Source organism: Podarcis tiliguerta, assembly GCF_965153285.1.
Source record: "Podarcis tiliguerta genome assembly, chromosome: 1".
In the NCBI taxonomy this organism is placed as follows: domain Eukaryota; kingdom Metazoa; phylum Chordata; class Lepidosauria; order Squamata; family Lacertidae; genus Podarcis; species Podarcis tiliguerta.
The window spans coordinates 111,235,002-111,262,140 of record NC_139534.1 but is presented as its reverse complement, the minus strand read 5'-3'; the positions used below and the strand labels follow the sequence as shown (position 1 = coordinate 111,262,140).

At 44.8% G+C, this 27,139-nt stretch overlaps 1 protein-coding gene across 8 annotated transcripts in view; it reads left to right on the top strand.

Annotated features, from left to right (window-relative positions):
* Positions 1-21,814, top strand: part of PTPN21 (protein tyrosine phosphatase non-receptor type 21) — a 51,464-nt gene extending 29,650 nt beyond the window's left edge. Inside the window, exons 8-20 of one of the 8 annotated variants that reach the window (XM_083447755.1) lie at positions 1,229-1,317; positions 1,662-1,749; positions 2,197-2,276; positions 4,322-4,423; positions 6,191-6,251; positions 9,553-9,643; positions 10,769-12,237; positions 14,063-14,200; positions 15,132-15,353; positions 17,019-17,147; positions 19,002-19,236; positions 20,257-20,417; positions 21,321-21,814. In XM_083447755.1, coding sequence (XP_083303881.1) covers positions 1,229-1,317; positions 1,662-1,749; positions 2,197-2,276; positions 4,322-4,423; positions 6,191-6,251; positions 9,553-9,643; positions 10,769-12,237; positions 14,063-14,200; positions 15,132-15,353; positions 17,019-17,147; positions 19,002-19,236; positions 20,257-20,417; positions 21,321-21,449 — 2,994 coding nt within the window. In that variant the 3' untranslated portion in view covers positions 21,450-21,814. Of the gene's footprint in view, positions 1-1,228; positions 1,318-1,661; positions 1,750-2,196; positions 2,277-4,321; positions 4,424-6,190; positions 6,252-9,552; positions 9,644-10,768; positions 12,238-14,059; positions 14,201-15,131; positions 15,354-17,018; positions 17,148-19,001; positions 19,237-20,256; positions 20,418-21,320 lie in introns of all 8 variants that reach the window. The other 7 variants (XM_083447757.1, XM_083447756.1, XM_083447754.1 and 4 more) reach the window with 7 other exon arrangements.
* Positions 21,815-27,139: the final 5,325 nt, after the last annotated feature.

Here is a 27,139-nt window from a genome sequence, read left to right as displayed (position 1 = left end):
AGTAGATATGATGGTCATCCGAGCTGAATTCGCCCGTTCCCGTCCATTTTAGTTCACTGATGCCCAGGATGTCAATATTTATTCTGGCCATCTCATTTTTGACCACATCCAACTTACCCAGGTTCATGGTTCTTACATTCCAGGTTCCTATGCAATATTTTTCTTTACAGCATTGGACTTTCCTTTCGCTTCCATGCATATCCGCAACTGAGCGTCCTTTCGGCTTTGGCCCAGCCGCTTCATCAGCTCTGAATCTACTTGTACTTGTCCTCCGCTCTTCCCCAGTAGCATGTTGGACGCCTTCCGACCTGAGGGGCTCATCTTCCAGCGTCATAACTTTTATATGCCTGTGGTCTTTGTCCATAGAGTTTTCTTGGCAGGGATACTGGAGTGGCTTGCCGATTCCTGCTCCAGGTGGATCACGTTTGGTCAAAACTCTCCACTATGACCTGTTCATCTTGGGTGCCCTGCTCGGCATAGTTCATAGCTTCTCTGAGTTCTTCAAGCCCCTTCGCCACGGCAAGGCAGTGATCCATGAAGGGGAACGGACCCATAGTATACCAAATAATAAACACAAAGCCATAAATTTTAAAAGGTCTTCTTGCTTTAGACCAAACTTCCCGTCCACTCCTTACTTCAGTTACTCATCACTAACTTGCTGCCGAAACATAGCAGATTATTAACAGAATTTAAATATTTTGTTATCTATCTTGGGTCTCACATCAGACTTAAAACTGCTACTGAAATTACTCAAACGCTGCAACAGAGTTTAAACTGCAACAGTTGTTTTTCAAATATATTTTGAAGACTACCCATTTTGAGAGAAATACTTGTTTTGGGTTGTTCTTTATTCTTTCAGACATATTACCTAGTTCTGCATATTCAACCAACTTTTGAATCCATTCTAGCCTTGAAAGAACTTTATAACTCTTCCAGTTTGCTGCAATAAGAACTCTTGCTGCGAGCGTGGCATATAAAAAGATTTCTCTTACATTTTTGGGAATATCTGAGTCTGTAATTCCCAGAAAAAAGGCTTCTGTTGTTTTTTTTTATTAAAGGAGATATTGAGCATTTCAATTTTTAATACATCTAATGAGCTTACTTTGCATTGTGGGTGCAAATTGAGAGCACAAACATGGGAGCAGGGTGCTGTGGGCAGGGTATGACGAATGAAGCTGTTTTCGCAAGGAAAAAGGTGCAAGCGATATGCAATTTCTGTATCTTTCAGGACAGCCAAGGAAGTGACATATTCATCGGAGCTTGTCTTGATGGAATCTTTGTGAAACACAAAAATGGCCGGCCTCCCGTCATCTTTAGGTGAGCTCATTTCCTGCGATGGTGATTCTTTTAAGAGTCTTTGTCCCTTAACCTTTTAGGTGCCCAGTCATGTGGTCAGTTCATACCTTGTGATTCCCTGTGTCGCAGATGCATGTGTGCATGCAAGCAAGCATCGAACCAACCAAATCATAAGACCCCCTGAAGCAGAAACTTTTCAAAGTAGCTAAGAATTTTTGCAACTATGTGGGAAATGGCATGGCGGATTCAGATCCCCTCTTATACACGTGCAGTTAAAGCAGAGTGCTTTGTGAGCTCTCTCTCTCTCTCTCTCTCTCTCTCTCTCTCTCTCTCTTACGCTCTCTTCTTTCCTTACCCCTGCCTAGGTGGCATGACATTGCTAACATGTCCCACAACAAGTCCTTTTTTGCATTAGAATTGGCAAATAAAGAAGAGACTATCCAGTTCCAAACTGTAAGTGAGTGAGATTTTATTCATATGCATTTTCAATAAAATGTATGGCATGAGAAAGAAGGCATAAATCATCTGTTGGCTTTTAGATATCAGACCTTTGTAGATCCGAACTGTGGTCTTTTAAATGTGTTTGTGGGAGGGGGGAGGGCTTACTGGTGTTTTCCCGTTGTTGTTTGTTTTATGTATTTTGAGTTTTCTTTTTGTATTTTTATGTTGGAAATAGCCCAGTGATCTTCAGATGAAGGGCTGTATATAAATTTAATTAACAACAACAACAACAACAATGGCTGAGTGGGATTCTCTTCCTTTCCACTGTCCTTGAGTTTATGCAGCAAGAAGATAGGCCAAAGCTGGCCCTTACTTTGGTCCTCTTAGTAGGGAAGTGATTTGAAAGAGATGCATCTAGCCACTCGTTTTGTCTTACATACAATCTCTTTTGTTTAACAGGAAGACATGGAAACGGCAAAATATGTGTGGAGGATGTGTGTGGCCAGGCACAAATTTTATAGACTAAATAAATGTAGCCTGTAAGTATAATAATCCTTTAGTGAATCTCTCTCCTCATTAATTTATATTCTGTACTTTACTACTTGAACACCTTAAACCAAATAGCTTTGTTTCTGAGTGCAGACTCCAGCGTTCAAACAGGAGCCTTATCTGAGGCCACAGAAGTCTTATTCTTGGTGCTGAATCTAAGAATAATGTATTGCAGTGGTTTTCAACCAGTGTGCCGTGGCACCCTGGGGTTCCTTGAATGATGGCCAGGGGTGCCGCGGGCAACACTGGCCTCTGTCCCTCTTTCCTTCCTTCCTTCTTCTCATGCCCTCTTGCATCTCTGCCTCCCAAAGACTTGCACAGCTGTTTATTGCAGCAGCCCTGGCTATAAGCTCTGCAAGTGAATGCTACCTCTGGGAGGGCACCTCTCTTTGGGGTGGGGTGGGGGCCGAGCAGCTCAGAGACCAGGGATGGCAGCAGCTGCCTGGAGGACTCCCAAGGACTGGGGAAAGCAGGGGAGGCTAAGGGAACACACTACAAAGGAGAGTGTTCAAAAATGGGTGAGAGGCTGCTATCTCTGCAGACAAGGGGAGACATAACTGGGCTCCTGAACCCCACAGGAGTGCTGCAGAAGAAATGTAGTTGGTCAAGGGAGCCGTGGACTCAAAAAGGTTGAAAACCTTTGATGTACTGGATCCAGAGTACCTTGGGTTAAGGGTCCTTAAAGAATTCTGTTTTTGTGAATTCCAGAGCAAACTGACTTCACACCTCCTGGAATAATGTGTGGATCAGAATGTAATTATCCTTCAAGTTTCACAGTCCTCCTACTGTATAATAAGAAAGTCCAGTGCTATAAGACGGGATTTGTGCAAGGGTGGTTAGCCAACAGCCCTCCAGACGTTTTTGGACTCCCAACTCCCATCAGACTAGCTAACGACATTAGGAGGGCCACAGCTTCCTCACCCCCAGTGTAGTAGCAGACCAGCTCCCAGTGGACTAAGGTGCATGTTACAGGATTGCCAAGATGACTCACAAAGGCTTGGTTCTCTCACTGGAAGTAGAACAAGGTGCAAAAGTATTCCGTTTATATGTCACATTCTCCCATGAACCTGTTCCTATGAGGACTTTTGCCAGAGAACGTCTGTGTTGTGGGAATGGTGCAGAGAGAATGGCATGGCATTTGGAAGAACTACCGTACAACTGATTGCCCGAAGAGGGATGGAGGAAGAGGCCAGAAATCCAAAATGGTGTCATTTGTGGAGAGGTTCAGTGCTTATGTCTGTAGGAAGCAATGCTTGTTACAGTGCTGTGATGTTAGAGGTCACTGTCTGCCCCATAAGTATCCGCCATGATTTAAAGAAGCCACTTTGTTAAAACTCTACCAGAAACAGTTTCAAGAAATTACTCTTAATTTTCATTATCATTTTACCAGAACACGTTTATAGAAATATGGGAATTTTTGTTGAAGGGTGGTCTAAAAATATAATAATGAATAGTTTATTTTATTACTGTGAACACAATCCGTTTATTATTGCTTTGCAATATTATGGTGTAATAAATGTCAAATGTCGACAACACTAACTCAAGTCCCTTAAAAAAACCACCCACAGCCAAATAAATCTATCTCCTCCCTTCTATTGGGTTTCAATACAATGAGATTTGAGGTGGGGAAACTGTGATGCAACTGAGCATCATTTTGTCTGTCCTTGTTTCTTTAAGATACACAACTAGCATTTTTCTTCTAGCTGTGTGGACTAGGAACTTATTTGCTGTTAAACAGGAACAGAGACTCTTTGCCTCCTAACTCATGCCTGCTGTCCAAAAACACATGACCTCAGACACCACATGTTTTCCATCCCTGTCGTAGACTAATCAAATCATTTTCCTATAGACTCTGCTTTCAGTTTTTCAATTTGTGATTATAGGAGGGACTGAGTGATCATGACCATAGGAGCACCCTTGAGAAACCCACCTGACAATCTCTTGAAATGTCTCCTCCATTGATAACAAGCCTCCTTTTTGTTATAAATGTGTTGTTTCATTGTCTACATTTTGTCTGCATGTACCTTGTCTTTAGAGACTCCCCAGATTCTCCGCCTGAGGAAGGCTCTCAGAAATCTTTCCTCATTCTTTCCTTTCCACGCTTTCCAATCCTTTCTCGTCCTTCTCTGCTCAAAGGGTGAGCCAGTAAACATTCTTTCTTTCCTTTTGTGTTCTTTGCATGCAACGTATTTGTACTGCTCCCCTGTCAGCTCCCATGGCACCAACACAATGCAGTCATGCATTGCTCAACTCTCGGAGGCAGCGTATCTCTGAATATCATTGCTGGGCATCAGATGTTGCCGGGGAGCACTTGAGTTCTGCTTTTGGGCTTCCCATGGGCATGTGATTGGCCGCTGCGAGAACAGGAGCCTGGACATGAGCAGACAGCGAGGGTGGGGTGAAAGAATTGCTTTGGATTCAGGCCAAGCCTATCTAAGGTTGGCATGGGCAAGGCTTTTTTTCAGCCGAAACTCAGTTCCGGCACCTCTCAGGTGGGCACCATTGCCATTACAAGAGAGGCGTTCATGTTGAGTTCCGGCACCTCTTTTTCTAGAAAAATAGCACTTGTGCTGTTACAAACTGAACGTGCCAGATGGGACAGAAAGATTAATGAAACTGCATGATCCCCAAATTCAGTGTAAGTTAGTGAAGTGATAATGTGCACCATAGGACCAATTTATGCAAGAAGTGGGCTATGCCCGTGCAAGCTTCTGCACAGGTCACAACCTGATCTATTCCCATTGTCACAGGAGTGATTAGACCAGGAGTACCCTGCATTGTGGCCGCCGAAAGTACCCGTTATGTGTTCTTTTTGGCCAGTAGCTCCGTCTGGCAAGGAACACAGCTGGGCCTTCCTGCAACAACTGAGGCAAGAAGTGCCCTGAGACCCGATGGATCAGTTAATGCTGGTGTGTCATGAATGTGTCTTCCTTGTAGACATGGTAGTCTTGCCTGTGGCTCTCTTCCCTGTCGCTTGCAGTGGCAGATGGGCTCAGAGCAGATGGGGGAAACAAATTAGATTGGGAGGATCTGGAGGGGCTACAGAAGGAAAGAACTCAAATGGATTGAAAAGGGCAGGCAGGTATGCTTAAGCCAGCAGTAGATAACTTACGGTCCTTGATAGGTTGCTGAGCTACAAGCCCCATCTCTGTTGACTGCTGGCCTTGCTGCTTGCAAGAGGTGAGGCTACAAAATTCCTGGTTGTAGTCTCTGCCATATTGCAGGAGGGCAACAGGAGTGTGTCCTACAAGCCAGGCAGGGCTTATTATTGGACATGGGTGTGCCTCTTCAGACAAGGACAGCTCTCAAACAACTCCACTGTTACCAGCATGCTTGAGCCACTCAGAGATAAACTGAGCTAAAGTATTAAATTGAGCAGCCTGGTCTATCTAATTAATAAAGACAAAGAACCAGATGTGTTTAAGGTTTACTTGGGAATTCACTAACTATGAACAAATATATCCTTGCAGCAAAACCTAGCCATGCAATTATGAATACAGCTACAGTATGGGCAGGACTGCTTGAGGAATACTAGATTGCCAAGCGAAATGCTACTGTCTCCTTCGAGCAGATTTCTGGAAATCTGAGTTGTCCTCCCTTTGAACTCCTGGTGTTAATGCGATACGTGCAAGATGAGCATTAATGCCACCGTTTCCTGATGGAGAAAGGATGTTAAAGTCACAACATTTTCTTTCATTTGCCTTTCTTGGTGACCTCTCTCTTACAATGGAGTAGCAGGCACTTCACACTTTTTGTCCCCAAGACTACAAGCCTAAACACACTTAACTGGGGAAAAATCCCGTTGAGCACAGTGAGACTTACTTTTGAGTATGCAAACATAGGACCGCACTGTCAATGACATTACTTCAAAATCTGTTTTTAAGTGTGTAACTTTGCTTTGCAGACAAGCTCAGGCGGTGACTGTGAATCCGGTTCGAAGAAGGTCCTCCTCCAGGATGTCTCTGGTAAGGTCTTTAGCTCCCAGCTCTTCCTTATTCTTTGAGGTTTCCTTTAAAAGGTTATTAATTAAGGTGGAAAGGTTTCTCATTGGCTGAAGGGCTGTTGATAGGAGAAACTCAAAAAAGCTAGAAAGGACCAGTTTCCCTTGTGGTGGATGGGCTGCTGACTCCTATGTGATAGAAGGCCTATGGAATTGAAATAAGCACTTAATAGAAATCTGGTATAAAAAGTAAAGGTAAAGGTACCCCTGCCCATACGGGCCAGTCTCGACAGACTCTAGGGTTGTGCGCCCATCTCACTCAAGAGGCCGGGGGCCAGCGCTGTCCGGAGACACTTCCGGGTCACGTGGCCAGCATGACATCGCTGCTCTGGCGAGCCAGAGCCGCACACGGAAACGCCGTTTACCTTCCCGCCAGTAAGCGGTCCCTATTTATCTACTTGCACCCGGGAGTGCTTTCGAACTGCTAGGTTGGCAGGCGCTGGGACCGAACAACGGGAGCGCACCCCGCGGCGGGGATTCGAACCGCCGACCTTTCGATCGGCAAGCCCTAGGCGCTGAAGCTTTTACCCACAGCGCCACCCGCATCCCCGAAATCTGGTATAGTCGTGAATATTTGAATAGCCCATCAAAATTTGAAGTCAATTAGAAATAAAAAAATTTGAGCACTTTGCCTTCTACTCTCATACAAAACCCTTCAAGTGTTTAATGCCATTGCAAAGCCATAAGAAAGGCCCCATTACCACCATCTGCTGGCTTTAGCAGTTTCTGCACCTCAGTTAAACTTACTTGTATCTTTCAAAAACTTCCACAAAGTCTTTAACCTCAGACCCCAAAGACAATTTTTGTTCTATAGCACAGCCGTCAAAGACAAAATTGCAATGCCTAACTCATTATGTTTATGGACACGGTCAAACAACCCCATATTCCACGACCAGCTGTTTCCTCTGCCGCACGAAACTTTACACAGATCAGTGTTAATCCTCATGAATTTGAAGAGATTACTCTGAACAGCAGGTCCTGCAAAAGCCTAAACAGACTGACTTGTTTCATTTACATTTACATTTGCAGCTTGAAATACCTGAAAATAGTCTAGTCAGGGACTGCCTCTGCCATCCACTCGTCAGTTTCCACTTAACCCAACTTTTGTGCTTCCAGGGAATGGAAATAAAGCGGCAGTGTGGTGTAGTGGTTAAGAGTGGTAAACTCGTAATCTGGTGAACTGGGTTCGTGTCCCCGCTCCTTCACATGCAGCTGCTGGGTGACCTTGGGCCAGTCACACTTCTCTGAAGTCTCTCAGCCCCACTCACCTCACAGAGTGTTTGTTGTGGGGGAGGAAGGGAAAGGAGAATGTTAGCTGCTTTGAGACTCTTTCGGGTATTGATAAAAGCGGGATATCAAATCCAAACTCTTCTTCTTCTTTAGGTCTCAGGGCTTCCTTAGAATCCAGCAGACACCCCCATTACTGCTATCATGAATTCAAGAGCCATATTTCATTCACCAAATTGCATCCCATGCCTCTATTCTATTCTGAATGACCAATGATTCTGACAACGAATCAGTTCAGATTATTCTGTGAATATTCCTGCTTTTAGGCTAATCCCTTTAATTTTTTAAAAAAATCTAAACACCTTCCCTAGCTGTTTTTTGCTGGGAGGAAGCTGTCCACACTCATGTCCTCATATCACACTGTGACACAGCAGCTAGCGGAGTAGGTTCTTCCTTGTTAAGGTACAAAGGCTAGTTTTGCTATACAGTGGTACCTCGCAAGACGAAAAACTCGCAAGACGAAAGAGTTTTTTGTTTTTTGAGTTGCTTCGCAAGATGAATTTCCCTATGGGCTTGCTTCGCAAGACGAAAACGTCTTGCGCCTTTTTCTTAAAACCGTCAATGCATTCCTATGGGAAACCATCAATGCATTTCCTATGGGAAACCGTGCTTCGCAAGACGAAAAATTCACAAGACGGAAAAACTCGCAGAACGAATTAATTTCGTCTTGCGAGGCACCACTGTACTGTACTGACTCTATTGGATAATCCAAGTTTTGCACAACTGGAGTGAGTAATTTCTTCATAATAGCCTTGAGTTGGCTGTTACATGCTTATTGGTTTAACATAGATACTGCTGACTGGATGATTGGCAGGTGCTCTTGGCTGCGCCCTGTCAACTTCAAGAGATGCATTTTAGCTACCTAAGGTAGTGTTTGCCTGATTCAGCAGTTTTCTTGCAGACACAGGAATTCCAATAGGTGTGGCCTTCCCCCACCCCATCCTGCAGCTGTGGACAGCCTATTAGTTTCTAGTAAGTTAGGGTTGTCATTTGTCCAGAATTTCCCGGATATAGCTGGGATTTCGCCGTTGGAAACAGCATCCAGTCGGAAATTGCTTTAATGTCTGGGGAAATCCTGATGTATGGCGACCCATGTCAGAAGTGTAGATTTTGGCAAATTTCCTTTTAAAAAAGCTCAAATACTTCCTTTAAAAAACCCAAACAGATTTTGCAAAAAAACAAAACCTCAACGACTGTAATGGTTCTAGGGGTTGCTCGTGCGTAAATCGGTGCCACACCTGGGTGGGTTGCCTGAGTGAACCCTTTCTGTCTGGACAGCCACTCGCCCGTGGCTGCCTCAATCGCTGGCAGAATCCGTCAGTGGGCGTTTCTTGAACTTCTTCCAGCATAAAAGTTCTATGACGCCTAGTTGCCGCCTACTCTCCCTGCGCTGAAGCCTTCTGCGCAGGGAGGGTGTGGGCATTGGAGGACCCGTGCTCTCCCCGCTGGTCCCCGGCGAGGAGTCTTGGAGCCACCTCGCCGATTCCCCCATCTGCCCCCCTCCTCCACCGGTGCTACGCTGATTTCCTTCCCCAGAAGATGTGCTGCTTCTCTCCATTCCGGGACGCTCTCCGGAATCCCTCTGGAGCCCTCCCTCTCCTTCTGGCTCCGATGGCAGTTCCCTGACAACGACTTTGGCCAAAAACTTTTTTTTTTACAGATTTTGCTTTCACTTTGTGAAATATGACAACCCTAATTAAGTTCGCCAGTTAGAATGAACATTCCCTTTTATGTACAGCTCTCTTCCACCAGTGAGATGTGTGAGGCAGCATGTGCTTGCAAATAACACTGCATGCATCCTGGAGTGCTTTAAGTTATAATAAAAATAGTTTTAATAATAATTTTCTTATTTGCACCCCACCCATCTGAGTGGGCGGCCCCAGCCACTCTGGGCAACTTCCAACAGGTATTAAAAATATATATAATCATAATTTTGTGTAGATCTCCACTTAGTTCTATAATATCTTTTTTTTTTTTAGCAGCCCAAACCGCAGCCTTATATGATGGCTCCACCACCACCTCAGTTGCACTACAATGGACCCTATGCAGACCAGTATACATCTTCCCAAGGTAAAGGTTTAAGGTGCTTGGGAAACTTCAATATTTTACTCTGCCAATAAAGGAGTTTGAGGAAAATTACATTATTGAATTGGAAGTGGTAGAGAAGAGAGTGGGAGGTCATTATACTGTTATTAATGTTGCTATTAATGTTATCAATGCATTCAGTGCCTGGATGGGAGAATGTGACCTGATTTGCATGTAACACCAAGCCAAGGTTTATTAACAATGGATTATTGAACCGTGATTTGTTTGATTGTTTGATTGAACAATGCCCAATGGCTTAACTGTGGTTTGTTAATTGCTAGCACACCACAATCTGTAGTCTTGTTTTTTGACTTATAAACCTTGGTTTGTTTTATCTATGCTTTGACATTGCACATGGACCTGTCATGAGTATGTCGTCTTATGCCAGGTCAGCCTACTTGTTCATTTAGACCAGAGTTTCCCCAAGCTGGGTCTTTCCAGCTGTTGTTGGACTACAACTCACATCATCCCTAGCCAGCAGAACCAGTGATCAGGTTTGATGGGATTTGTAGCTGGAGATCCAAGTCTGAGAAACACTGATCTAGATTAACACTTCCTATTTTGATTGGCAGTAGGATCTCAGGCTAAGGTATGACCCATCACTTGCTAACTGCTCCTTAAAACTGGAGGTACTGGAAACTGAACCTGGGTAATGCTGCAAGACTATGGACTTACTGGGCTCTTCCATTAGCTATGTTCCCTCCCCACAGTTGGAAGCAGTAATGTTTCTGAATACCAGTTTCTAGAAACCACAAGACAGGAGAGTGCTCTTGCGGCCATGTCCTGCTTGTAGGCTTCTCCCATTGCACCCAGTGTGAGTAAAGGATGCTGGATTTATATAGGCCACTGCCTGATCCATCAGGCCGTTATTATGTTTAGGCTGTTCTTTGCAGTGGATTGAAATTAGATATTCAGCCCATTTTAGCTGTTGACCATGATGTTGTCAGATTAATTTGCTGATACGGAGAGAGGCACAATTTCGTTACCGATCTAAAAGCACACAATGCACATGGAGGAGAGGGGAGGTTGACACTTCGTTAACAGCTATTACATGCCTTTTTTGAAGCTTCTGCGGGTGGCTATAAAAGGGCCCTAACTTGTGTATTTCAGATAACCTCTATGGGAATAACCAGAACGGCTATTACTGCCACTCTCAGACCAGCCTGGACAGGGCGCCGCATGACTACAATGGCAGAATCCGCAACGGCAGCGTCTACAGCGCTCACAGCACAAACTCGTTGAATAACCCACAACACTACATGCAGCCGTCACCCATGTCCTCCAACCCGAGCATCACCGGCAGCGACGTCCTCCGGTCTGATTACGTCCCGTCACACCGGCACAGTGCCCTTATACCGCCTTCGTATCGGCCTACCCCGGATTACGAGACGGTGATGAAGCAGCTTAACCGGGGAATGATCCACTCGGACAAGCAGAGCCACTCAATGAGGAACCTTAACATCGGCAACTCCTACGCCTACAGTAGGCCCGACGCCATGGTTTATAGCCAGCCTGAAATCCGAGAACACGCCAATTTTACCTCCCCTCATTCTGGCCACTACCCGTTCAACCTGAATTACAGTTTCCACAGCCAGTCGCCCTACCCCTATCCTGCCGAAAGGCGCTTGGTGGTTGGAGCAGTGAGCGTCCCTGAACTGACGAACGTTCAGTTACAGGCCCAGGAGTACCCTGCGCCAAACATCATGAGGACTCAAGTGTATCGCCCCCCTCCTCCTTACCCTCACCCGAGACCCGCCAACAGCACGCCGGACCTGTCTCGCCACCTCTACATCAGCAGCAGCAATCCGGATCTCATTACCCGGCGGGTTCATCACTCGGTCCAGACGTTTCAGGAAGACAGTCTACCCGTTGCACATTCCCTCCAGGAAGTGAGCGAGCCCTTGACGTCAGCCCGGCACGCTCAACTGCAGAAGAGGAACAGTATTGAGATAGCTGGCTTGGCCCACAACTTTGAGGCCATGAGGATTAAAGAGAGGACCATGTCAGCATCAGCCGCGGACGTGGCCCCTCCAAAGGTGATTCTTGCCAGCTCGCAGCCCACTGTCTTCTTGGAGAGGATGAAACAAGAGGAAAATGAGGAGCAAGAGGAAAACGTGAGCTATGGGCATAAGAAGTCTCTTTCAGATGCCACTATGCTGATTCACAGCAGCGAGGAAGAGGAAGAATTTGAAGACGAACACAAGGCCAATGCAACCTTCTCTCCCTTCGTCAATGGGAAACCCCAGCTTCCTTCTGTCATGGGATGCTATCCTTCTGAGTCCTTACTGAACTACCCCTACAGCTCCGTCACTTCACATCCGGGCCCTTTGCACATACACGAACCCAAGTTGCATATTACTGAGACCGAGAAGAGAGTAAAAGATGCAAGTCCTGCCCACATCATGGCTGACACTCAGGTACAGAGAAGAGGCGATGGACTGCTGACTCCATCTGTGTCAGAGTCTGACTTAACAATGTCTGCAAGGTACAGGGTGCGGAAGGATTCTGTGAAGAAGAGGCCTGTGTCTGAATTGCTTTCCGGGAAGAAGAACATAGTGGAAGGGCTTCCTCCTTTAGGGGTGAGTTTCTCTAGTCTAGGATGTTCCTCTTTTGTCTTTCTAGACGCTTGTTCACACATTACATGGAACACAGGCAAGCAGTCTCTACGCATGTACAAATGTTTGCGTGGAAGCATGTACGCTTGTCGATTTGTGCAGGCCAACTGACTGTATACAATATATGCGTGCATGTAATGTGAGCTTTACATATGAATATGCCATCGAGTGTTAATAGCTTCCAAACAAGCTAGGATATAAAGTCCGCTTCAAACAATAACGTTGTGCCTTGACGTGTTTGGAAGCCAATAACCTCTTTAATTTCTACTTGATATTAAAGATCTCCTGCCAACATACATGCTCAGCTAGCATAATGCTAAGGAGTCTCACCATTTTGCTTGTGTTCTAGACTTTGAAAGGCTGGATACTCTGGGTTGGGAAATGTTACTTGCCTGCCAATAAAAAAGTTCAAATTTATGGCAGCTAAATGTTGAAAGGTATTTGACAGGTTGTATTTAGGGCTGTGTGTATTCCACAGAAGTGCAGGAAATCTGCAGAATGTGATATTGGCTGAAAGGCAACAATGCTTTGAATACATCTTTGTCTCAGAAACAGGATCAATTCTGCAAAACAGTAAAAATTGCTGTGTCTACTGTGCAAAATGAGAGTAGGAAATCTGCTTCTTCTGTAGCGGAATGTTTTTTTGTCCCATGCATACCTTTGTATATGAAGTCAGGGGGCAGTAAAGGGAGTGATTTTGTAAAGTGCTTTGACAGGCTATTGTTATTAATTCACAATCAAGTGGTATATAAATTTTATGAAATAAGCAAACCAGGTGTTCCTTCACACTTTCCTCTTAATTTCCATTTGTCTAGTTCAGGAGTGGGGAACCTGTGCCGCTAGAGATGGCTTGTTGCACTCCAACTCCCATCAGCCACAGGGATGATTAGAGTTGTAGTTCATCAACATCTGGAAGGCCACAGGTTCCACATTCCTGCTCTGTGCTAACTGATTCCAGTTGTGCACATTTAGGCTGCCAAAACCTCATGGTAAGCCAATGTGGTGCAGTACAGTGGTACCTTGGTTTACAACCATAACCCGTTCCGGAGGTCTGTTTATAAACCAAAACAGGTTGTAACCCAAGGCGCGCTTTCGCCAATGGGGCCTCCAAAAAAAATTTGTTCGTAATGCAAAAAAAAATGGGTTGTAATCCAAAAAAGGTTGCAAACCGGGACACACACTTCCGGGTTTGACGTGTTTGTAATCCAAAACGTATGCAAACCAAGACGTATGTAAACCAGGGTACCACTGTAGTTAGAATACTGATGTTGGGGGAGGAAGACCTAGGTCCACGGTTTGGGCCAGTCACACATACTAACCTCAGCTGTAAAAACCTCACAGGGTTGTTTTTGTGAGTATAAATGAAAGCAGCAGGCACACATCTGCTCACCCTGAGCTGGGAAAGAAGGGCAAGAAGAAAATAATAAAAGTCACTGGGACCTATGCAACTTGGGTGCACGATTTTGCTGTCCTGCACTAATTTTTGGACTGTAGCCTGTGGCTGTTCATGAAAGTCCATTGTCTGCAACGATCCTTTCTCCCTAAGGTCTGTTTATCCTTCCTATGAAGTTTCGAAAACTTGAGGAATGAAGACAGACCAGGTGGAAAGAATGTTGCTTTGCTACTGCAGTCTCTGCAGGGTTCTGTTGGCCAGAGGAGGCAAGGGCTGGCGGATCTTCCCTTTTTGAGATGAGCCCCCTCCCCTCCGCACTCCGCCACCCACCCTAGCAATTTCATTTGAGCCAGGTTTCTGCTGCAGCACATTGTCAGGTTGCCTTGTTTCCAGCAGGTCATGAAAAAGAACAGAGCCGAAGCCAAAAAAATGGGACCTTTGAAGTTAGCTGCTCTAAATGGACTGACGTTATCTCGGCTGCCGCTGCCAGACGAAGGAAAGGAGGAACCTGCCAGAGCAACAAACGATGAACGGGTTGGTTTGATGTTTTCTTTGAGCTGTATGTTAAAAAGGTTTCATATTCAGTTCCCGTAGTTGCAGAATCCTGGTTGCCACCAAGCAGAAGTTTTATCCAAGTAAAGGCATCAGGATTTGGTTTTATTTCTTCACCAAGTTTGGAATAAAAGTGTCAGGTCCTTTTTATTGCTGCTGGTTTTGTACACCTTCTTGGTCCAGCTCTGTGGTTTTGAGATATTGTATTCCGCAGATGTGTAGAGAATGGCCATGGAGGTCCTTATGAAGCAGAAACCTTAAGTTGCGTTTGTGTTTTGGATCTTAGTATTAATGAGCTGGATGGCTGTTTTAAACAGATTTTATGCATGTATATAGTTTTAAATCTATTACATTGGTACCTCAGGTTAAGTACTTAATTCATTCCGGAGGTCCGTAATTAACCTAAAACTGTTCTTAACCTGAAGCAACACTTTAGCAAATGGGGCCTCCTGCTGCTGCTGCGCCGCCGGAGCACGATTTCTGTTCTCATCCTGAAGCAAAGTTCTTAACCTGAAACACTATTTCTGGGTTAGCGGAGTCTGTAACCTGAAGCGTATGTAACCTGAAGCATATGTAACCTGAGGTACTACTGTAATGTTTATCTGCTTTTTAATATTCTTTTTCTATGTTCTCTGCGGTTCTTGTTTTTATCTGTAAGTTGCCTTGAGTCATGTCAAGAAAACAGGCAAGATATAAACAACAATAATAGTTTTATTACAACCAGCAGCTTTTTAATCAATTTTGTGTGTGTGTGTGTTTGTGTGGTTTTTAAAATTCTATAAGCCTACTTGAGAGCACACCATATAAAGGCAACTTAAAAGTGTGTTTTTTGGTGGGGGGGATTAAAAAATAGAGCACGCACACAGAGGCAGACATCTGCTGAAAAACAATAAAACGTGTTCTTTCTTTCTAGTGTAAAGGTCTGGAACAAGGGTTGGAACAAGGGATGGTTTTTACAGAATATGAGCGGATCCAGAAGAAAAGGCTTCTGGACGGGGACTGTTCAATTGCCCGCCTTCCAGAAAACGCAGAAAGGAACAGGTTTCAGGATGTGCTTCCTTATGACGACACCCGAGTAGAGCTGGTCCCTACTAAAGAAAACAATACGGGTTATATCAATGCATCCCACATTAAGGTGAGCTCAAGAAGTAATGGGAATGTTTTCCAGAATGATTTCTTTCACCTATCAGTGATCTTTCTTGTGCAACGCTTTTTAAAAATTAAAAGTCAAAGCATGCCACAGGCTTGTTTAACTGGATGGCGTTAGGGATAGTGCAGAGGAGCAGGAGCACCGGAGAATGTTACTTTTCTTGGTGGACAAAAGGAACTGATAAAACATCTGCTGTACATCCAACATGCCACTTGCCATCATTTATTTTCTGTAAGGCTAGGCAGAAAAAAGAGCCCACATTCTTTGCATTTTCTGATCCTTTTGACTTATCCTACCTCAGAGCGTATCTATCAAAAAGTAGGTTTTAGCTTAGAGCCTTTTGCTTATTCTCAGTAGGGATTATCTTGGAAGTTGATCTTTTCAGAATCTCTGTCTTTGAACTAACTCAGTGCAGGCCCATATTATGAATTCATCACGGGCCTGGGCCCTACCATAAAGCAGACTGAGGCAGCTGCCTCAGGAAGCTGATTTGAGGTATCCTGAAAGGGTAACAATTTTTAGTTATCTGATTTACTATTTTTCTATTTTTCACTGGCAGAGAGGGGCAATTGTGGATTTTTTTTTGTCTTGGGTGCCAGAAACAAAACCTAGGCCGGCCTTGCATACAATTCTCTTTGACTTGGGGGCACCTTTTGCTGTTTTGCCTCAGGCAGCAAAATGTCTTGAGCTGGCCCTTCTTATCAGACAACCTTCCTTCACTCTGAAGTGACCTGAGGCGTATTATGATACTGCCTGAGGGTTATGGCTCTGCCAAGCATATTTTGAGCTTTCTAGTTGCCGTGAAGGTGACAACAGTCAAGGAAGAGGCCCTTAACTGTGTTCTGTTCTCATCATTATGATTTGAATTGTCTATTTTGGGGATTAAATGTGAAGAGAGGAAATAATATGGCAGGAACAAAAGCTATACAGGTTGATCTGTGCTTACTGACTTCTACCTCTCCATTTTTAAATCAGAGGGTGATACCTAATGTTTACCATGCTCTGACAAATCCGGTGAAATTAATAGCTTAAGTTACTTAGGTCTGTTGATTTTAGTGGGTCTGCTCTGAGTATGGCAAACACTGGGTATTTCCCAAAACCATAGAATTTTAGAGTTGGAAAGGTACCCAAGGGTCATCTAATCCAACCGCCTGCAATGGAAGAATCTCAGCAAAAACATCCATGACAGATGGCTATCCAACCTCTGCTTAAAAACCTCCAAGGAAGGAGAGTCCACCACCTCCTGAGGGAGTCCATTCCACTGTCAGAAAGTTATTCCTGACGTTTACTCAGAATCTCCTTTCTTGTAACTTGAAGATAATGATTTGAGTTCTACCCCTGGAGCAGGAGAAAACAAGCTTGCTCCATCTTCCATTATTTTATTTTATTTTATTGAATTGAATTGAATTTATATACCTCCCTATACCCAGAGGTCTCAGGGCGATTCACAGAATATGGCTGTTCCATGTGACAGCCCTTGAGATATGTGAAGATGGCTATCCTATCTCCTCTCAGTCTCCACGTTTCCAGGCTAAACATACCCAGCTCCTTCAACCGTTCCTCATAAGGCCTGGTTTCCAGACCTGTTGCTGCTGTTTTCTTTCAAGTCCTACAATCCCCTGCATCATTTCTTCTATTTCTTTTTCTTAGGTCTGTGTCGGGGGCATGGAATGGGATTATATTGCTACCCAAGGTCCTTTGCAGAATACATGCCAAGATTTCTGGCAGATGGTGTGGGAGCAAGGGGTTGCCATTATAGCCATGGTGACTGCAGAAGAGGTGGGTACTTGCGACACTTCTGGGGAGGGAAGAAGCTTGGAAACGGCTGTCTTCATGGCCCTGACTCTGAACGACCTTCCTCTGTGCAAGAGCATAACAAACATGAAGCGACTTGGTTATGTATGAATGTACTGTTGGAAACTGGCCCCCTCGGGAAAGGCTGGCTCCTCTTCCCAGGCACTCGGGGCCTGTTGCCAATGATCTACCCTGGCTGGTTTCCAGACAGACCAGGGAGGTCTTGAATAAGTGACACCTCCCTCCGGAGAGGTGCACACTCCCTTCCCCCTTGCATGGCAGCAGGAGAAAGAAAACAGTCTGAAAAAGTAGTCTATTTCATTCTACTTTTATTCCTGGACTGTACACTGTACAAAAGCATGACTTCTCTCTCAGAAACCTCCGAGCAACTGACTAACTCCTCCCGTACAGGAACAACAGGAAGGTTTCATGTTACACTGAGAACACAACTCTGAGAACATCTTGGAACTTCCTGTTCCAAGACCCATCATGTGATGTAAACATCGAACTGCTTGTTCGCAGCTGCTGAGGACTCATATTACAACATGTACCAACCAAAGGAACATGGGAGGCTAACTTATACCAAGGCGACTGACCACAGTTCTCCAGAGTTTCCCCCCAGTTAAGAACATAAGAAGAGCCTGCTGGATCAGGCCAATGGCCCATCTAGTTGAGCATCCTGTTCTCACAGTGGCCAAACACTGTGGGAAACCTGCAAGAGGGATTTGAGCCTTAGAGCACACTACCCTCCTGTGGTTTCCAACAACTGGTATTCAGAAACATAGCAGAGCACAGCCATCGTGGCCAATAGCCACTGATAGTCTTAGCTGTACTTGGGGAAGCCAGGGTTTGAAGCTGGGCCATTCTCCATGCAGAGCAGACCCTCTGCCTCTGAGGTATGGCCCTTTCCTTCCAGTCTAATTTTGACTGACCAGGTCTGACAGGGCAGTGTAGAAGGGCCCATGTAGTTTAGTGGCTAGCGGGGAAATCTAGCTTCAAATCTTCACTCCCTGGGTGACTTTGGGACATGTCCCTCTTTAACAGCCCCAGCATACCGTATTAGCCTGAATATAAGCCGCACCCACAAATAAGCTGCACCTTTAAAATTTAAGGGGGGGGGGGAGAAAAAAAAGACAATACCGGAATATAAGCCGTTCCCTTAAAATTGGGTTACAGGCTGAAAATTGCTGCGGTTGGTAGAATTGTAACTCCAAACCAATTAAGCCTTTGATCTTGCAAACCCACAAGTGTTACCGTGCAATTGCTAAAATTGCAAATTGCTATTCAGTTGCTACAATTCCGCAGGCACTCAAGCTCGCAAATCGGCAATACAGTGGTACCTCAGGATGCGAATGGGATCCGTTCCGGAGCCCCGTTCGCATCCTGAATAGAACGTAAGACGCATCTGCGCATGTGTGGGTCGTGTTTCACCGCTTCCGCACATGCACGTGACGTCATTTTGACTGTCTGCGCAAGCGGCGCAACCCAAAAATACTTATCCTGAAGCATATTTATCCTGAGGTATGACTGTAAAACTTTTTTTTGTTCTGCTTTACCATATGTCTGTTTCAGCAGCGATATTGCAAAAGCAATTTTTTTGTAAGGTCGCGAATACAAGCCACACTTTAACTTTTCACTGTCAGAATTTGGAAAGAAAGTGTGGCTTATATTCGGGCCAATACGGTACCTCACAGGATCGTTGTGAGGTTGGAATGAAGGGGGAGGAAGAGGCGGGATCTAAATTTCGAAAATAATAAACCACAAGTCCTTTTTGAAACAACAGTGTTTCTGTGGAAGGGCACATGGGAGCTTTCTGTTGACGAAGCTTAATGATTCCAGGAGGGATGCCGAGAGAAGAGCTTCCGGTACTGGCCGCGGCTTGGCTCGAGGCACAACACGGTGACGTACGGGAGGTTCAAGATCACCACCCGATTCCGAACAGACTCTGGCTGTTATGCCACGACAGGCCTGAAGATCAAGCACCTCCTCACGGGGCAAGAGAGAACAGTTTGGCACCTTCAGTACACAGACTGGCCGGAGCACGGCTGCCCAGAGGACGTAAAAGGGTTTCTTTGTAAGTGTTTCCGAGGGGTTTTCTTGTCTTTGGTTGTGGTAAATGAATCCTTTCTTGGGAACTAGGTGTCAAGAGATGCTATGGAAATGTCTTTTGTGGCTAGAAGTACCCTGCATGTCTTTTGTGGCTAGAAGTACCCTGCTCCCATCTGCCAAGTAAAGAATTTGCGCTGTTTTTGCTTTGCCCGCTTTTGCTCAAGTTTTGGTGTGATCTGGGCATGGTCTTGAAAAGCACATAATAAGGCAAGGGTCCTGAAAGGGCCAAATGCTGGCCAGGGCACAACCTGGGAATGCTCCTGTGTTCTGCCATGAGTTCTTTTGAAGAAGGAAGGGATAGAAATAATTTTTTGGGGGTGGCAGCAGAGCAGATGCCACTCCATGGGGAGAACAAACCAGAGTCATAACCTCACAAACAAACCAGAGCCAGTATGGTGTAGTGGTTAAGAGCAGGGGATTTATCATCTGGTGAACCGGGTTCGATTCCCCGCTCCTCCACATGCAGCTGCTGGGTGACCTTGGGCCAGTCACACTTCTCTGAAGTCTCTCAGCCTCACTCACCTCACAGAGTGTTTGTTGTGGGGGAGGAAGGAAAAAGAGATTGTTAGCCGCTTTGAGACTCCTTCGGGTAGTGATAAAGCAGGATATCAAATTCAAACTCTTCTTCTCACCCTTCCTGTGAGCTTCCCGACTACAAATCCTCACGGGGACTGGAAGTAAGGCCTCCCCACCATCTCCCGATCTTAAGGATTAATTGAGTTGGTTGGTATTGGAGTTGAGGTGCTCCCGCAGATACTTGGGCCTTGAGCCATTTGGGGCTTTATAATCCATTAGCAGCGTGTGGAGTTGGGTCTGGTAGCTTATAAGCATCTTTAGGGAATGGCATTGCATTCTGAGTGGACGTGTCTCATTTGCCCTGTCTGCTACCCTGACTTACTTGGCTGCCACTTTCTGTACTTGGTTGCGTTGTTGCCTAGTTTAATTAACTTCTCTCTTCTTTCTTCATTTCTGTTGGATCTGACAGCATACTTGGAAGAGATACAGTCAGTCCGGCGCCATACAAACAGCACTGCGGACCCCACAGCCCCCAACCCTCCCCTGCTGGTGCATTGCAGTGCTGGCGTTGGGAGAACTGGCGTGGTCATCTTGTCGGAGATCATGATTGCCTGCTTGGAGCACAATGAGGTTATTTCTTGGCCTTTTAAAACTATGGCGCGTGTGTTGGGGAGTTTGATTGGGGGGGTCTACAGAGCAGGGGTGGGGGTAGCCAATTCCCCTCCCATGTGGTGATGTCAAGGAACAGCACTAGGGGTTGCTGGTGAACCCTTAAAGCTGCTGTAGTGTTGGTAGTTGCCACAAGATGTCATATTTATACACACAATTTTTTCCTGTTCATCATCCCTGTCCTGCCGCGAAGTAACAAAGCCTACCAATTGCTTCACCAAATTTTGCATTCTTGGAGATGGGAGCTTTAACAGAGCGTGATCTGGCAGGGATCAAAGACAAGGAGCATTAATGAAACTCATCCCAGTTCTAGCAATCTGGGAATGACTAACTTTATGCCAAAGGTTTCAAAGCATACTTTTCACCACCTTCTATTATTTACAGTCTATGCACACAATATGCATAGTGCTGCACAACGAAACTCATTGAAACTAATTTCTTCTGAGAATATTATTTAATTAAATTTGTATACCGCCCTTCATCTGTAGATCTCAGGGCAGTTCATAGCATTGAAGGACGGTTTCCTGTCCTCTCCTCTCCACCTGTGACACCTCCCTCCCACCAAAAAAATCCTGGGTTGAGGGGAATGCCGGTAGGAAGAAGAGATGAGAAGCATCTCTTTAACATGTCTTAGGGTACCACTCTATGGGCAATTCCCTGTCATACCATTCCCCTCTGGCCCTCCAGAAAGGCATTTTGGAGCGTACAGCAAGGGCTAGAAGGGGACATGAATCTTTCCTTCCATTCACTTCCTTAGGGTAACTGATCCCCATGCTAAAGTCTGTAAATGTGCCTGTCTGTCTGGGGCAGAAACCTACAGACTTTCAGGCATGATGATTCTCCATTCTGATCTTTCTTTTGCAGCCACTGGACATCCCAAGAATGCTGGATATGTTAAGACAGCAAAGGATGATGATGGTGCAGACCTTGTGCCAATACACGTTTGTCTACGGAGTCCTCATCCAATTCCTTAAGAGTTCGAGGCTTATATAAACCTTCCTTACTCCGCTTCCTAAGTCTCGCTGTTTGCAAGAGTTTACAAAAGCAGTTTTGCCTTCCGCCGGGGCAACCTTTCTGGCTTGGTTTGAAGATGCTGAGTGCAAGTCCAGTGACTTCGCTGGTTTCTGCAGAGCAAGACTTTGGGGTGGATGGATTTTCTTCTTCGTGTGCAGTTGGAACAAGAAAGGAATGAGTGTGTGTGTGTGTTTAAATAATGTACTGATATGCAGTGCTTTTTGTGTACTTCTGACACTGTGTGACTGTAGGCAAAATAAGTGTGGATCCTACCAAGACATCGCCATTTTGAAAACCAAGGATGGATGATTTTTAATTCTTTTTTTTAAAGCCCGCTTTTAGAATGAAGAGAGGAAAAACCCTGAAACTATATTCATGTATATGTTTAGATACATCATGTGGGAATACATGTGCCCTGCAAACTGAGAGCAGTAAGCTATGTATACTCAGAACAGACCCATTGAAATCAGTCTGTTATTTCTGTGAGTTTTCTCTGGGTATGACTACATTGGCTACCACCCTGCATCACTGTGCTTTAAATTTTGTATTTAAATCAGTGCTAATATATATATATATATATATATATATATATATGCAGGTTTTGGTGTCCTCGGGTGTCTTCCCGTGTAAAAGTTGGGGTGTCTAGGCGACGTTTCGACGAGGTCTCACTCGTCATCTTCAGGCTGGTGCTTTCGGCTTCTTGTTACTGGAACAGAGCAGGATCTCAGTGTTTGGGTTCCTATAAATACTGTTGAGGAGGTGTGGTGTATAGCCTCCAATGTTCTGGGCAGAGAGGAGGTTCCCAGGCTAGTGTGCCTTTTCTTCTTTTGTTCCTTAATTACTTGAGGGATATCTTGAGTGATTTCTTGAGTGATTTCCTGAATCCCACTTAGGTGGGTCATTAGGTGTGGATTAGTTGCTAAAGCCTTCGTGTCTTGAACTCTTGAACTTTGTGAAGAGTTTTTCTGAGAAGATGGCTGTACTGCACTTGGTTGTGCTCTGGCTTGGCTTCGTGTATAGGGGCGAGCTGTGGTTTTGTGGCCTGTGCCAGCCAGATCTGTGTAGGGATTGCAGGGGGGTGCAGCATCCGGAGGTGCCACCCTGGTTTGGCTACTGGATGGTGTCTGTAATTTATCTGTGGAGAGGGTCTGGGTTTGGGTCTGGTGTGGTTGATTGGTGATGGCGTTCTGTGTGCCTCTGGATCTGGTGTCAGATTTTGTGGGGAGGGCTAATTTGTGGGGAGGGCTGTGTGGGGAGGCACACAGAACGCCATCACCAATCAACCACACCAGACCCAAACCCAGACCCTCTCCACAGATAAATTACAGACACCATCCAGTAGCCAAACCAGGGTGGCACCTCCGGATGCTGCACCCCCCTGCAATCCCTACACAGATCTGGCTGGCACAGGCCACAAAACCACAGCTCGCCCCTATACACGAAGCCAAGCCAGAGCACAACCAAGTGCAGTACAGCCATCTTCTCAGAAAAACTCTTCACAAAGTTCAAGAGTTCAAGACACGAAGGCTTTAGCAACTAATCCACACCTAATGACCCACCTAAGTGGGATTCAGGAAATCACTCAAGAAATCACTCAAGATATCCCTCAAGTAATTAAGGAACAAAAGAAGAAAAGGCACACTAGCCTGGGAACCTCCTCTCTGCCCAGAACATTGGAGGCTATACACCACACCTCCTCAACAGTATTTATAGGAACCCAAACACTGAGATCCTGCTCTGTTCCAGTAACAAGAAGCCGAAAGCACCAGCCTGAAGATGACGAGTGAGACCTCGTCGAAACGTCGCCTAGACACCCCAACTTTTACACGGGAAGACACCCGAGGACACCAAAACCTGCATTCCTGTACCCGTGAAAATCTACGAAAGCATATATATATATATATATATATATATATCTATTAGCACTGATTTAAATATATATACTTTAAGACGCTCATGAAATGTACATATTTCATATTGGAACCAGCATTTGCAAGAAGATGGCACTTAAAGCAGTTACTTTTTTGTACTTAATTTTTTCTTTTGTATTATTCTAAAAACTCCCAATAGCGCAATATTTCAGAGTATATAATATGTAAGGGGAAAAGAAGGGGTTTGAGTCCGCTGGTTTATAATGTGCAGAGGGAAGTGGGAAGAAATGGGAAGTGACAATGACACGTACAGTTTGAAGTGTCATAAAATGAGCAAGAACAGTGTCTGTTTTGAAAGAATGCTAGGTTTAAAAAACCAAGAAGTAAGGAGGAATGGTTACAGCTGGCACTTTTTCTTTTCTTTTTAAAGCTAAGAAAAGGAGAATGCTTTTTGCTTACACTTCTAGGCCAAAAGGGGGAAAAAAGGCATTGCCTTTTTATGCTATGTAGCTCCCAGAAGCTCCAAAATTAATGAAGTATATCCTCAGTATTATTCTTTTAAAAATATATGTATTGAAAACTGGTTGCTACTACTGGTTGAAATCAAGGTGGATGCAGGTGAAATTGAAGCACTCTCTTGGCTCTTATTTATCTAGGGAAACATACTAGTATGTTTTAAGTGGTTAACATGCCCATTGCTAAGTCGTTTTTACTTTTTGTTTTAGAAAAAGTTTTTAAAGATGGAGTCAGTGAGTGAGAGGAACATGTATGTGAGAGTGGGTTATTGGTTTACATGCTTCAGCAGAGAGGCTGCAGTATTAACCCTTCTAGTTTTATGTCCCCCTGTCAAGGAAATCAAAAAGTATCTTAGGTTCATAGTCTATGCTATGGCAGCCTGTTTCCTTTCCTGGGTCGCAGCCCTTCAGTGAGGTTGAAAGGAGATAGGAAGGAAGGAGTATGCCTTTTGATGGACCTGCAATCACTTGCAGAACCAGAAACGGCAAATGTTCTAACTGGATGGCTATGGAAGGCATACAAAAGTAACAGGTTTCCCATAATTGCTTAAAATGGAGAGGTGCTCATTCTCTCTACAGGCACTTACACCGTAAACTTATTTTATTAAGTAAATAAGCTGTTTCAAAGCACCTCTGGCTGTGCTTTTGGGATTGTGGTGAGCTCTTTAGTCAGGAATTAAATTGATCCATGTGTGAGGTACGTGCCTCTAGGTATTATTTTTCTTCTCTTGAATTTTGACCGCGTCTGTCCTTGCTGTGTACAGCCCCCAGTGAGATGAGGTTAAACTACTGTCCAAAGAGGTTTATGGCAAACCTTGAAGAATCTCATTAGGTCTCGTGTCATGTTTTAGAGCTGCCCTAAGAGCATTGGGCTGAAAACTTTGGCTGCTTTCGATATCACTGATGCTAATTCACACTGTGTAGACTCAGTTATGTTGGTCATTTATCTGTTTGAAGTCAGTCTGGATGAGCCAGTTTTGCTGCCAGCCTTTAGCTGTTGACCACCAACAGCAGTTTCTGCAAGTTTTGAGTTTGTGGCGTTTGGGCTGAATTCCTTGACTCAGCATTTTATTCATAGATTCTGGAAAGGTAGCATTTTTTTCAAGAGAGCTTTCCCTCAAGCCGGGTCCCATATGTCAACATTGAAAGGTGGGATGAGTTTAGGCAGGGAAAGCAGCACAGAGGGATTTAGAACTGTTCTGAATGCACAATATGGCAGTCAGAAGGGCTGTCTTCTTACGTGAAGTCAAGAGACCATAGAGCAGGGCTGGATAACCGAGGGCCCTCCAGATGTTGAACTACAACTCCCAAAGTCTCTGCCCATTGGCCAGACAGCTTGTGCTGTTGGGAACTGTAGTCCAGCACCATCTGGAGAGCCATCAATCTCACTATAAATATTTTAATATTTTGCTTTTAATTTTCTGATTGAGTTTCCTCTCTTGGTTGTATCGGATGTTCCCTGGAGATGTGGTTTGGCGCAATAGTTTCAGTATAATGGGGCTGAGATTCTGTTCATCTAGTTGCCTTACTTGCACAGCACAAGGAGGAAGGGAGGGCCCTGCTTTGGCTACCTCTGCGTAACTAAGCATCCCCTCCAATATGTGCAGTTCAGAAACACCTTATGGTGCAATATTGCACTGTCTGTGCTAAGCACAACACAGAGAATCACAGAACTCTAGTCTCTTACCAATGGAGGCTCAAGTCTCTCCCTGCAGCAAGCCTATTGCCCTGCAAACCTTTGCTTAGATTGCGTGGCAAGTTGCTTTTGAAAACTGAGGAAACTTCAGAAGTGGTTTGGGATGGAAAAATAGGAGGTGCAAGGTAGGGGTGGGGAGTTTGAATATGTACAAGACTTTGGGATGGGAAAGGGAGTTGTCCAAGTGTGTCTCTTACTTCAGTTTCCTTGGTTTTCCTCTGTCTCTGTACAGTCAAACGTTTTGGGATGGGCAGAAATGCAAGCTGTAATGGTGAATGTTTTCGAACTCCGGCAAGAGCAAAGAGCATTCTTGCTGCGAATGGACAAGTTCACTTATCCTGAACTGGCCTTTTCGATTATTCTGATTTCCTTGAAGCTGCATTTCGTATCTCAAAAATGCTAAATCAGTGAACTTGAATCAAAGTGGTTGGTTGGTTGGTTGGTTGGTTGGTTTTGGTATGTGTAGCCAAAACGTACGTTGACATGATGCTGTCTTGTGAAGTGAAGAATGTGCCACAATTTCCCACCCCCAAAAAGACCTGTGGTGCTAAATGAGGTAGTGTTTGACCCAGTTACTACAGATTAAGCAAGACATAGAAAACTGGCGTGTGTGAGAGAGAGATGGAGATCTGCAGCTGCTTTAGTCACGCTAAACTCCCTCCTGAAACGGCTTGAAAAGAAAATCTTCTAAATGAATAAAGGGAAGTTGCATGCCATCTTATTTCACTGGAATGTCCCAATATGCGTCGAGGGTGTTTGAAACAATCTAAACGGAACCTTAAGGAAGATTCTGAAAGGAAAATGACCAGTCAGGTCATCTAACCCATTTTCTTACTAAAGGTAAGATAACTTTTGTCAAAACAGGTATGTGAGGTTCCTTTTCTTGAATGGCTCTTCGACCCAAAACTTAACTTTGCTGCTGGCTTAATCTAGGTAGGATGTGAGTCTGTGTTCATTTGCTCCTACTGCGGAATTGCCCTCCCCCCCCCAAAAAAAATCCAATTCTCAGCTGCTCCTGTCATGTTTCTATGTAGGGGCTACATGGGAAAGGCAAATGATGTTGTTTGTTCCCACACCAGTATTGTGCTTGCTGTGGGAAGAAACCATGTCTTGTGCATGATCCTTCCATGTTGACTCTTCCATGTTGACTCTCAGCTCGCAACATTTCTAGCTAACATGGCCATTGGTCAAGGATGATGGGAGTTTCAGTCTACCAGCATCATTAAAGGCACTCCTGATCTGCACGATTCCACCATAGTGGGGAGACGTGAGACTGGACCACAGAGAAGCAGTTCCCATGCCATTCTGGAAATGTGTGAATCTGTCTAGGGCTAGAAGCTTGTCGGGGAGCGGGGTTGACCTCGCAAGGTTTCCTGAGATTGGGAGACTTCAACATCTCATTGGCCTTAATTGGGTGCTCAGATATAATTGTATGTGAGTGAAAGATGCTGGATTTTGGGCTTTGTTTCCACTTCTTGTTTTTTTGTGCCAGTATACAGGGATTTATAAATTTCTTTCCTTTAACAGTAGCACATGTCTCCTACTCAAGTATTATTTTTCTAGCATCGAGCTAAAGGGTTTTTTTTT